The sequence below is a fragment of the Oncorhynchus tshawytscha genome, linkage group LG20 (assembly GCF_018296145.1).
Source record: "Oncorhynchus tshawytscha isolate Ot180627B linkage group LG20, Otsh_v2.0, whole genome shotgun sequence".
In the NCBI taxonomy this organism is placed as follows: Eukaryota; Metazoa; Chordata; class Actinopteri; order Salmoniformes; family Salmonidae; genus Oncorhynchus; species Oncorhynchus tshawytscha.
Window position 1 is genome coordinate 13995821 of NC_056448.1, and position 12938 is coordinate 14008758.

At 42.8% G+C, this 12938-nt stretch overlaps 1 protein-coding gene across 1 annotated transcript; it reads right to left on the bottom strand.

Moving 5' to 3' along the window:
• Positions 1-714: 714 nt before the first annotated feature.
• LOC112219428 (zinc-binding protein A33) lies at positions 715-11911 on the bottom strand. Its single transcript, XM_024380662.2, has 6 exons — positions 11111-11911; positions 10511-10606; positions 10196-10429; positions 9677-9699; positions 9452-9567; positions 715-1766 (listed from the first exon to the last, which is right to left on the bottom strand). Exons 1-6 carry the CDS (start codon positions 11741-11743, stop codon positions 1222-1224), a joined length of 1647 nt encoding a protein of 548 aa, XP_024236430.1. The 5' UTR covers positions 11744-11911; the 3' UTR covers positions 715-1221.
• Positions 11912-12938: the final 1027 nt, after the last annotated feature.

Here is a 12938-nt window from a genome sequence, read left to right on the forward strand (position 1 = left end):
TTGTTTCGATGATTTGGCCCAAATATATACTTCACAGAAGGACCAACATAATCATAAGTCCCATGCTGTCCTCAATAACTGTTGCTAATGTTTGTTTCACTGTTCAGTTTTTATCCCAGTGTTCTTCTCTCTCTCTCTCTCTCTCTCCCTCGCTTACGCTCTATCTTTATTAATCCATTAAATCCATGAAACAATTACTGATTTATGTTTTTGTGTCAGCCTGCATGTTGGAATGACAATACTTTCCTTAAAGTGCTACTAATGGTGTACAACATTTCCATGTGCTTGTTTGAACTGCTCGCTCTCTCTCTCTCTCTCTCTCTCTCTCTCGCTCCACTGATAATAGCTTAGGCCTATGCCATTACGTTGAGTGCAGTTACCTTCCGAAAATAACTTTTGAATAATACCATTTTTTAAATTATTAGGTGAAGGCAAAGGGAATGGGAGGGAAGAAAAAGCGTATGAAATGTACTCTTGTGGAGATTGTACAGACATGTAACTTTAAAGGATCTTAAATGTTACTCCAATAACTTTGACCATTACTCAGCTCAGTAAGAAAAGGACACAATCACACAGAACACTATTCAAATGACATCTTAATGAGTTTTTTCTTTCCTGTGCTCTGATATTCACAAACAGAAGTGTGTTCATGCTTGTTGCTGTTATTTGCTAAGACGGTTCATATCAAAAAATGGTTATATTTTAACACTGAGACACAAAACAAGTTACTGTTTATTTTGAACGATATCTTGCAGTTTACTGATGATATCCAACATTTACATGAAAAGTATAATCATGCATTGAAAATGACTTATCCAAATAATTGGCGCATCTTTGTCTCAAAATACTGAACTGCCGTACATTGTAGACAATAAGGCAATTTTGTATTCATCATTCAGTTAACACCAGGCCCGTACAAATTAATGCTGTAATATTGCAAAAGGTTATTGTGGATTAATAATAATGATGACAAAAACATTCAACAAACCTTGATGCTGAAGCTCACTGACCCCCATCAAGATGACTTCAGTAAGATATTGAGACATTTCTGAAGTTGAACAGTTGGCCTACTTACTCGTTAACATCTCAAAACAATATGGTAGTATTTTGTGTCCGTTTTTTTATGTTGCATATTATCTGACAGTTATACTCTGAGGGAGGTTTAGCACCAGTATAAGGCTCGCCTCAGGCTTTGCGATGTGTAGATGCATGCCGCGGCTGTCAGATTTTGGGAAGGAAAACTTTGAGGGGCTCGTTCTCATGCACTTTATCCAGGAATCCCAGATTGAAGTAGGGGTACAACGTCTCTGTGAAGGTTTCACGGAAGGTATAGAGATGTGTCATGCTCTCTGCATTGTAGAAAGACACCAGACCCCTCTTATAATCCAGATACACCCCTATCCTAGCCAGAGGCTCCTCAAGTGACAGGACAGTAGGTGGCGATGTACAGGCCATGTACTGTATTCCATAGGACAAGGACAGGGTCCAGAAGCCATTGGCTGGCAGGGCTTTGATGACCCCCTTCCTGGATACAGACTCTCTGGCTACCCCCACAGTCCACACAGTGCTGCTGTAGACCTCTATCTCCCAGTAGTGGCGGCCATGGGTGAAGCCCTGACTGCCCAGTAGGGACAAGGCAGCGTTGAAGCGGTGAGGGTTGTCCTGGACAGAGTGGTTGAAGGTCTGGTAGCGGACACAGGTGAGGGATGAGGTCAGGCTGAGCCACGGGTTGGCCGTGCTTGAGTTTAAGGTGATGGCAGCTGGAACTGAGAGCAAGGAAACCAAGTATAACATTCCATAATACAGATAAAAGTGGTACAGCAGTGTCATTCTCAATGAAACAGTTTAACCTTCTGTCTAAAATAAGTAAACAACGATTCAATTGTCAATTCTGTGTAGTAAAGTAGTGAATTCTGTGAAAATCACCAGTGTTGTGTTGGAGACCAGCTAAAGCGAGACCGATTCAAACACAAGATCGGAGCAAATCGAATCCGAGTCAAGACCAAGACCAGAGGGGGGAGGGTGAGACCGAGTCAAGACCGAGACCAGAGGGGGAGGGTGAGACCGAGTCAAGACCGAGACCAGAGGGGGGAGGGTGAGACCGAGTCAAGACCGAGACCAGAGGGGGGAGGGTGAGACCGAGTCAAGACCGAGACCGCGAGGGGGAGAAGGGGTCCGAGACGGAGTCAAGACCGAGACTAGCAAAATGCGAGTCCAATTAAAGACCATGATTGTAATTTTGTCATATCACCACAACAATAAGAGTTGAAAATGTCCAGTATTTCTGTGTTCATATTACAAGACAACATATGGATTCTTTAGACATTCAGAATAGTAAATAATTCAGGCTGAGGGAAAATAGAGCCACTCCACCAATGATTACTAACCCAAACACAGTTCTACGCCTTCAGAGAAGGTTTAAGGATTTATAAAATAATGATTATAATAATAATAATGATATTATTATTTTCAAAGACAGTTCTGATTTAATCTCTTCAGTTTTTGTAAAGGAAAGTGTTAACACTGAAGAGAATTCCAGATGTTTTTGCTGGTCTCTGGGGGAGATAAATCTAGATAGCTAAGTCAGCCGTTGGCTAGGACATCAGAAGCTGGATAAAGGCATCTGCCATTTAACTGTATTAGGGCAACATTTTGGAGTGACAGTGGAATAAACCAATCACATTTTGACTTAATGAGTGGGACCGTTTTTACAACAGTCCCACTCATTAAAGTCCAACAGGTCACTGCGCAATAGCGAGCAGTAGTTTCCCCACAGTCTAGCTGACTAGGTTTTGCTGTCGGCTAGTTTGCGGCGGTTGCAGCAGGTGTTATCAAAGAGGATGTTGTTGATCATTCGTTAGCTTCTCCCTTTTCAAAAATAACTTTTAACAAGAAGTTAAGTTTTAAATGATCATCATCTTGTGAGTGGAACTGTTGTTAGACACCTTTTTGAAAATAATTTCTGTGTGTGAAACATTGTTGTACTTAAAGTGGAACAGACAGCATTTTAGAAACATGAAATCTTATTCAAATCTGTTCATATACACCCCCAGGAAGAATTAAAAATAAACATTCTGACAAGCGACCACTTAGATATGTTCATGTTTTCATCAATTCTTAGAATGTTTGGGAAAATATAGAGCGGGAAAGTATAAGTGCGTTTGGGTAATTTGGGTTCCCGAGTGGCGCAGTGGTCTAAGACAATCCAGGCTGCATCACACCTGGCTGTGATTGGGAGTCCCATAGGGACGGCACACAATTGCCCCAGCGTCGTCCGGGTTTGTCTGGGGTAGGTCGCCATTGTAAATAAGAATTTCTTCTTAACTGGCTTGCCAAGTTAAATGAAGGTACTAACATTTTTTTTAAAGCATAGACACTGCAGTATATAAAAACATCTGTTTTGTCCATACAGAGTCTACACAGACCGGTGCGACATAGCCGATCAGAGCTAAGGTTGACCTTTATACAAACAAGCCATTTGCCACACCGGCCGCCATCATTCACGTTGAACTGGACTGTGCATTTACAGGCAGTTGCAACATTCCGACTTTAGATCATTAGAACGCATTCGCCAAAAGCCACAAAATACACCTGAATGGGTTTCTGGATTTGGGAACTGTTGATCAAACAACCATGAAAATGTAGGCTCTCTCTCCCTCAGTTATGTGCATGAACAACAACAACAACAACAAGATCAACAACTATTGCTAGCCAGAGCAAAATTAGCTAAAATGTAAGGAAGGTACACTAGATACTGTAAACCCTCTCATACTTTCTCAGCAAGTTGGCTGTCAAAATTGCACTCATAAACAATGGGGAATTTCTAGCCTCCTCGTCCTTCTGCAGCTTGCCTGCCAATTCATGCTTGTTGGCTAGCTTCCTAGCTAACTACTTCCAGACATAAATGTATCTCACTCTGACCATTTTACTCACCGTAGCAGAGCTGGTTAGGCTGTTTACATGTTATCTAGAGCATTCTTCACTAAATATTACTTGTTTTGCCTATGTTTATTCAGCAGGCGTTGCGCATTTGTAAATTCATCAGTTGTTTTGCACTCTGGCAAACAGACGAGAGTGCTCTGGAATCAGAATAGATAGTCAGAATGAATTTGTGAACGCAAGGGATATGTTCATTTTATAACAGTCGCTCAAGTTCTTGCTAGCTAACAAAATGACACCTGCATCTCTAGCTGTGTACGGTGCATACGAAAAGTATTCAGACCCCTTGACTTTTTCCACATTTTGTTATGATTAAATATATTTTTTCCTTCATCAATCTACACACAAAACAGGTTTCAGACATGTTTACAAATTTATTTTAAAAAAAAAATGAAATATCAATATGGTTTACTCCAGATGTGACGCTTGGCCTTCAGGCCAAAGAGTTCAATCTTGGTTTCATCAGACCAGAGAATCTTGTTTCTAATGGTCTGAGAGTCTTTAGGTGCCTTTTGACAAACTCCAAGCGGGCTGTCATGTGCCTTTTACTGAGGAGTGGTTTCCGTCTGGCCACTCTACCATAAAGGCCTGATTGGTGGAGTGCTGCAGAGATGGTTGCCCTTCTAGAAAGTTCTCTACAGAGGAACTCTGGAGCTCTGTTAGAGTGACCATCGGATTCTTGCTCACCTCCCTGACCAAAGACCTTCTCCCCCCCGATTGCTCAATTTGGCTGGGCGGCCAGCTCTAGAAAGAGTCTTGGTGGTTGCAAACTTCTTCCATTTTAGAATGATGGAGGCCACTGTGTTCTTGGGGACCTTCACTACTGCAGAAATATCTCAAGGATGATCAATGGAAACAGGATGCACCTGAGCTCAATTTAGAGTCTCATAGCAAAGGGTCTGAATACTTATGTGAATAAGATATTTCTCTTTTTATTTTTAATAAATTAGCAAAAATGTCAACAACAAAAATGTGCTTTGTCATTATGGCGTGTTGTGTGTAGATTGCCGTTTTTATTTAATCAATTTTAGAATAACGCTGTAACGTAACAAATGTGGGAAAAGTCAAGGAGCCTGAATCCTTTCCGAATGCACTGTATAGCCCATGAAAAACGATATGAGGGGAAAAAGTCAGTCACTCACCCACTTATGACTGACTTGTGATCATTGCCCTTGCTAGTTTGATTGTATTGACATTCCCAGCCTTAGTTACATTTGTCAGTTTTTGTCCAGAATATTGAGTAATCAAAACTGAAACAGTGCATCCAGGATGCAGGCAGCAAACAATGTACCAGGCCAGCTTTGATTTACAACCTGATAGTAATATTTTTTGGACTATCAAGAAATGTATTGGTGTTATATTAATCATTCTTTTAACTGCATCCGTGTATTCTGCCAACAATGCCTTAATGTACATCATGGAATGTTGAGTCAAAAATATATATATATATATTTATATATATATATTTTTGACAGATATTATGATTGTCATATGATTGTTATGATCAAATATAAACTATTTTTATATATATATATTTTTGACAGATATTATGATTGATTTCATATCTCCAAAGTAGTTAAAACACTCAGTTCCAATTTAAACTTTAAGTCACCGGTTACTTGGTGTGTTAAAAATGCGATGGGAAGTAATAGTTGTACATTTCGATTGGGAAATGCTTAATGGTTGCGTTTTTGTATTTTTATGATTGGGACCTACTGGCTTACTGTGTCCTAGTTTATGGACGGCTTATCCTTTAATATCATTCTGTGTGTGACTGCTGTCTTTCCATCGGCCCCATGCAGTGGTGTAGTTGTGCCTTGAGAAGTGGGTATACTCTAATTTTGCCAAAAAGTTCCAAAATGGCCTGCCCAGAGAAGGAAAGGCACCCTGTTTGAAAAATCCTGTTTTCCTTTGTTTTTTTAATGAGTTTTCAAATAGATTTGTCTGATTTTTACACTCAAAATCACAGAAAAAATAGAGAAATGACAAAAGTCCACAGAAAAGCTTAAACTACATCCAGAGCTGGTCCTGACCTCCCTGGGGCCCTAAGCAAAATGCTGCCAAGGGGCCCTGCTACCTGACCCGCGACCCATGTAAACCATTTGCCATTGTCACAGTCACACCTAACACGCCAGTGTTCCCACTACAATCCTCCCTCCTTTAAAAATGTTTGCTCCATCAGTCAGCTTAAGAATAAGTAGACTTATACAGAACAGGATGAGGTATAAACAAACAATATTTATTGAATATAATATTTTCTATAGAATCTTAAGATAAGTGAATATTAACATTAACAAATAAGAAATTATAGAAAATATAAAATGTAAAAAATAACATTGAGCTTTGGCTCTGCTGCCTGGTAATGAGTCCAGTCCTCACAATATTATACAATTAGCTTTGTCTATACAATGTAAACATAAGCCTATAGGCTATGGCTGCAGCTATATGTCTCAAAATAGTCAAATAAAACCTATACAGCTGTGTGATAAGCTTTGGCTCCCTCTACAGCCAGGGCATTTTCAGCATCAGCATGGACACCAGTCTATCTGGGCACCAGTCTATCTGGGCACCAGTCTATCTGGGCACCAGTCTATCTGGGCACCAGTCTATCTGGGCACCAGTCTATCTGGGCACCAGTCTATCTGGGCACCAGTCTATCTGGGCACCAGTCTATCTGGGCACCAGTCTATCTGGACTGTCTGGAAGAAATTGAGAAAGTATTTCACGTAGTTAAACAGTCATTTACACAAATGCACTTCTGACATACAATCTTAAAATGTTACGAAGTGTGTAAACATTTGAATGTTTGAATTAAAATCTTACCATCAAAATATTCCTATTCTGCATTTTCTTGAGGCAAAATCATCAATGATGTCATCATAGGACATGTGTTTCCCCACGTCATGATTTATGTTCATGATGGCCAGACCACTCAAACGCTCATGATTTATGCTCATGATGACCAGACCACTCAAACCTTCCTGTGACATGGAAGACCTCAGGTAGCTTTTGATGAGCTTTCATTTTGAAAAGCTCCTCTCTGCCGATGTTACTGGTAGGATGACTGCAATTCTTAGGGCTGTCCATAGGTGAGGATAGAATTCCTTCAGGTTTTTCTCACAGAGAAATGAAAGCAGCTCAAAGGCAGTCATTTTATCTGATGGCAGATCAGGTAAATTCTAAATCTCGTGTGCCAGATCCATTCCACTGACGTCACAGTCATTTCTGAAGGTTAGAATGTTTAACTTCCATGCAGTGAGCCTTTAAAGATTCACTGGACATCTGAGAGGCAGTGCTGAAGGTCAGCAGCACTCCATATTTGGTTTTCACCTGGATGAGTGTTTCAAATCTTTCATCCATGGATGTCACAGCAGAGTCGACCACAATGCATCAGTCACTGGTTCATCACGAGCCTCATAGCTGAAATGCCTTTTGCTGTTTCTCAGTCTCTTCTCTTTCTGAACAGTCTCCACATTCATTTCTTCACAAATGCTTTTGGATGTTTTCTGGGCCTCAGAGAATCCAGTTTCCCGGTATGTAGTGAGGGAGGCCTTTGCATTTGAGATTAAATTCACTGCGATATCTAACTGCATTGAGGCGGATTGGAGGAGCTTGTTCACCTTGTTTGCCAATGTATCTGATGCTGGCTGTACACCTCTGGTTGTACTAGTACTGGCTGAGGCTGCCTATCCTTCACCTGGGTCTGTGTTAGTACTTGTTGAAGCCAGCTGTATTGGGTCTGTGTTAGTACTTGCTGAAGATGCCAGTACTGGGGTCTGTGTTAGTTATCTTTTCTGAGCTGCAGTTTATAAACACCGTTGGCTTTTATTAAACGTAATAAATAGTTTTATTTCAGTCTCACTTTTGTCAGGCACAAAGTCACAAAACACGGCCCTGGAAGTGGCTGGCAAGCAAGCAAGACACAAACAGACCAAGAAATGCACTGCCCAGCTAGGTTAGCAAGACACAAACAGACCAAGAAATGCACTGCCCAGCTAGGTTAGCAAGACAGACAGACTAGAGAGAGATGCACTGCCCAGCTAGGTTAGCAAGACAGACAGACTAGAGAGAGATGCACTGCACAGCTAGGTTAGCAAGACAGACAGACTAGAGAGAGATGCACTGCACAGCTAGGTTAGCAAGACAGACAGACTAGAGAGAGATGCACTGCCCAGCTAGGTTAGCAAGCACAGACAGATGCAGGTTAGCAAGACAGACAGACAAGACAGACTAGAGAGAGATACACTGCGAGCTAGCACATCAACTTAACGTTACTGTTATTTGCTGGCATCAAACTTGGAAAGTTTGAGAACACAAGTTTACCTGATTTCGTAACCAGAAGGATAGTTCCACTTCATCCTCTCATACAAGTTGTAAACATTGACACCTGCTTTGACACGAGGGGGAGGCGGGGCCCTTGCATAATTTGCAGTGCCCTACGCAACTTGCGTTGTGAGCGCATAGGGCCGCCCGACTCTGACCACATCAATCTGTCAGGGCCTGGCTCCCCAGTGGGTGGGCCTCTGTCCACCCAGGCCCATCCATGTCTACACCCCTGATTCAAATGGTGCATGATGGCAATAGCGTATCACAAATAGCCTACTAACCAACACTTCGGACTAAACATTTTCAATACCTGGTTTGCATACCCATTGATGCTTTAGTTAAGCATTTACTGGTAGATATCATGAGTTGAAATGTCTCTCCTACCCTACAGGGTACCGATGTCATTCTTCTGTGAGCTGCTCCATTCCAAAACCAGATGACAGCTGCAACACTCTTGCTGCCTACAGATGATATTCCTCTGAAACTGGGCTGTGTGTGCTGCGAGCATGTGGATATATTTCATGTGCCTTGCGATTGTGTAGGCTACTTTGTGCATGATTTCTCTATTATACTACATAATCGATAAGTCGTATACCTCCACTACACTACTTTCATATGCATCAGTAGGGTTTAAAAAGTGAGTATAAGCAATGCCAACTGAAAAAAAACGGCACATATTCTCCACTACACCACTGGCCCTTTGTCTTTTACCAAAAGTGTTCTCTCCTACATGAGTAGGCTGGTATTATGGCTGCTGTCCTTTCAGAATCATGAACCTGTCACACACTGAAGGCCTATAGGTTCGCCACTGTGCAAACATGTCTATAATAGATATAAGGGCTGTTAAGATATTGTTTCAAAAAAGGAGTGTATGTATTTGGCATGGAAAAACGGTTTTATGCGCTGACTGAATGGAAGCTGATAATTGAGATTTTTTTTACTCCACTGGTCTCAAGAAGAAATTGTGAGTCCTGGCTGTCCGAGACCGCGAGACAGAGTCAAGACCTAGTACAAATGTATCAGACACAGAGACAAGACCTAGACCACGTCTGGAGACCGCACTACAACACTGCAAATCACCTACATTGCAGAGCAAGAATAGTAGCTGAAAGCTCCTGAATTGCAACTCCTGCGTGCTGTAATTGACATTCACTCTATTCAAGATGAGTTATTTAAATTACAGTACCTGGGTAGATGCTTCCTTTCAGTGATTTCCACACTCGGTACTGCAGGGGCCCTGCGAACCGCCCCTCACACAGACTGGGAGCCGTGAGGGTAGGCTTCTCAAACTTTGGAGAAGGCCTGCCAAAGACAACACAAGCTTTAGACAATACATATCAGAAACAGGAAAACCCCATTATGGAATAACATGGTGAAAGCTAAAACGGCCCACGTCACGCCATGCTCTCACCTCTGGAGCAGGGTCTTGATATTCTGGGACGAGACAGGAAAAACAGAGGGGAGAGAGTGATAATCAGCTTTGGCAGTGGTTAACAAGTGGAAAAGCAGTGTTCCATATGACATCAGAGTCTGAGCTAATGCTGTCCCACCCTCTGGGATCTCCCCGTAGTTGGGGGAAAGTCCCTGGGTCTGAGCCTGTCCCTATAATCTCCTTATCCTCACCATCGACCAGGAGTGAGGTCATGGGCCCACATTCTGCCTGTGTTCCACCCTAAAGTGTTCCTCCCTCACTCTGGGGTCCTTCTGTAGAATGTCTAGAATAGATACTTACTACATTATTATAGCAGATATAAATGTCTAGAAGTGTGCAAGCTAGGTTTGTCCTCACATCCATATTTTTGTTCAAACAGCACATGCAAATAATCAAAATCTAACCTAAACATTGTTCAGTGTAGTCGTTCAAGAATAACTCCAGTAGCCAGTACAGTAGAGTACAGTAGTACAGTACAGTAGCCCTGTCCTGTCTCACCCGCAGCAATGTAAAGGGGTCCTGCACCCTCAGATTGTCCTCGATCTCGTTCAGGGCCCTCTGCAGACGGCAGACCTCCACACAGAGCAGGGCCTTGTGTTCGTCTAGTCTGATCAGCTCCATGCGCTCCACTGTCTTCAGCTTCACCTGCAGCAGCTTCTCCTCCTGGTAAAGGAACTGGTGCAGGTCGCTGAACTGGGCCTCGATGCGTTGCTTCAGGTCCGCCGTGTGCTCCTAGTTTGAGAAGATCAAGGTTTAAGCGCAATATATAGATTGTTATCAGGTGTAGGTATGAGATACAATAGTTTTTCTTACCTTGAGCTTCTTGACCTCCTCCTCAGTCTCTCTCTCACACTGCAGGGCCATGTTCAGTTCCCCTTTCAGAGAGTCCATGGAGCTGTTGAGAGAAGCCTGCATAGCCAGAACAAAGCAGCAGCATTACTGTAAGTAGTCATCAGCCTTGTGTTCTCTACAGTTCACCAGAGCTCAACCACGGTAAATACAGTAATCTGCCCTGGGAGTGAGGCTGGCACAAACAATGTTACGGGAAAAGAGCCGGATGCAACTTGAAAACAGACGAACAGCGGAGGATAATGAGCGGTTTACAAAAATATAGGGGCACCTGAAGTGGTATGACAAATCATTGACATTTTAGTTGTTGATGCCAAGTCACTTCAAGTTTTTCTGTGCTATATTTGATCCCAAAAAAGGTTTTGCTTCAATTCATCCCATGCATAATACTGCTACTATATCCATGGCCCAAAAATGGATTTTTCCTGTCCTCAATTTCCCCTGCATCTGTGACCCTTTGGCTTATTGTACATATTTTGCCCTGTACTAAGCCTTTTACAAGCATTCTTTGTGAAATTTAGTAGTGTAAAAAGGCAACAGAAATCAATTTGAATTTGGATTTACCCTGTATCTCTGCTGTGCCTCCTGGACACACACCATGGTGTGGTTCCTGTGCTCCTGAGAGAGTCCACACACCAGACACACCAGCTCCTGGTCCTCCTCACAGTAGAGCTTCAGCTCCTCTCGGTGCCGGCCACAGCGCGGGGCAGGAGCAGGGCCAGAGCTCCTCTCTGGTACCCCCATGTCCCCCAGCAGCCCCCCGCTCTCCTCCAGGCCCTGGCAGTAGCTCTCCACTATGTTAGCCACGATGCGGTTGGGCCGGTAGCTCTGGCCAGGGAATACCTTCCTGCACTGTGGACAGGATCCAGACCCCCCCTGGACCTGGCCTCTGGGGCCCCCCCAGTAGCCAGAGATGCATGCCTGGCAGAAGGTATGGTCGCAGGGCAGAAAGACAGGCTGCTTGAAGAGGTCCAGGCAGATAGAACAGGTCAGGTCTCGGCTGAGTCGCTGTGCTGAGCTCTTGGATACTTGCCCAGCCATAGTAGACGGCCTAGGCTTTTCCTTTGTCGTTTGCTTTGAATGCTCCCCCTCTCTATATTTAAAACTTTTCTTAGCGGATTTCTCCACCTCAACGGTGTATTGAGACGTTAACTGGAGTTTCTCCACCTCTCTGTGATTCTTACTCCTTATGTTCATTCCTTTTGTCAGACTTCTCTTTTGTTTATGCTGGATTTGCAGCTATTTAGACGTCCTCCTTCTCCTGAGTGTTTGGCTCCTCTCTCTGGTCTCCGGTCTGACTTGGCTCAGTCTTCCTGTTTACTGTGGGAAAGGAAGGGGCTGGTGAGGAGGCGGCGGCCTCTGTCTCTTGTTCCATCCCAAAAAGGCAGGGGTGAATTTTTGTGCCCCCTTCTAAACTCCCCCTCTGACGTCAGAAGTTAGGGTGGTGTGGGTGTGTGTCTGGAGTTGTGTGTGTGTGTGTTTTTAGGCCTACATTGTGCAAATTGTAAGTCAAAACAGATGTGCCCTATTTTCTCTTTAGCTGGCTGGAAAAACAAAATGGTTGAAAAAGGTACTATCAATACACCAATTACTGCAAATGGTTATTGACAGGGCTCGGACAATGGCAAGATAACAGGGCTTGGTAATTTCCTGGAGAATGCAGCTACAGCCAACTCCTGCACAATGAGATTGTAGAGAAAACAGCCATTACTGTTCCAGGAAAAATATGAAGAAGTTTTAAGTCTGGATTGCCCTCTAGCAAACAGGTTTCTGTAATGTATGTTTCCAATAGAAGTGTATGACATTATTAGGCTAGTTCAAGCAATTATGTTCATTTATAGTACCAGTACAGTGTCAGCCTGCGCCAGCTACTTTCTATTAAAGGCCCAATGCAGCCGCTTATACTGTGAGTAACTTATTTCTCAAGCGAGAATTTAGCTAGGACTGTTTGTTGGGAGTGGTCTGAGTGGGGAGGGGAAACAGAAAACTAGCTGTTATTGACAGAGGTCTGAAACTCTTAATCAATTTACATTTGGACATTTGGTGATGTCACGATGGAAAGCCGGAACTCCTGCCCATGCAAACCTGCAGATTGGAAGGTCCTGTGTAGATAGTTGCTTGTTGAAAATACAACCAGGAATAACACTGATCAAATTTTTTCACACATTTTCAGTGTTAGTTTCATCAGCTGTTGTTCAATATGATATAAAACATAGGAAAAACATACTTTTGACTGCAATGGGCCTTTACGTTGACAAACACCTTGTCAAACACTATGGGTTGATTTCATACTTTGAGCATATGCTCTTTTTTTATTTCTACTACCTTAAACACAGCATGCATGAGTCATGCTTCCAAAATTGTTCATGGCTCTAATACATTCTGTTCTGAA

What these genes read in the sequence shown, in the direction of transcription:
- LOC112219428 (XM_024380662.2), bottom strand. Translation starts at nt 11,743, where the DNA reads ATGAACATAAGGAGTAAGAATCACAGAGAGGTGGAGAAACTCCAGTTA. An exon ending in AGGCACAGCAGAGATACAGG is followed by an intron (nt 10,607 to 11,110) that starts GTAAATCCAAAT and finishes CTGGCTATGCAG; the next exon opens with GCTTCTCTCAACAGCTCCAT. An exon ending in AGGAGGTCAAGAAGCTCAAG is followed by an intron (nt 10,430 to 10,510) that starts GTAAGAAAAACT and finishes TTCTCAAACTAG; the next exon opens with GAGCACACGGCGGACCTGAA.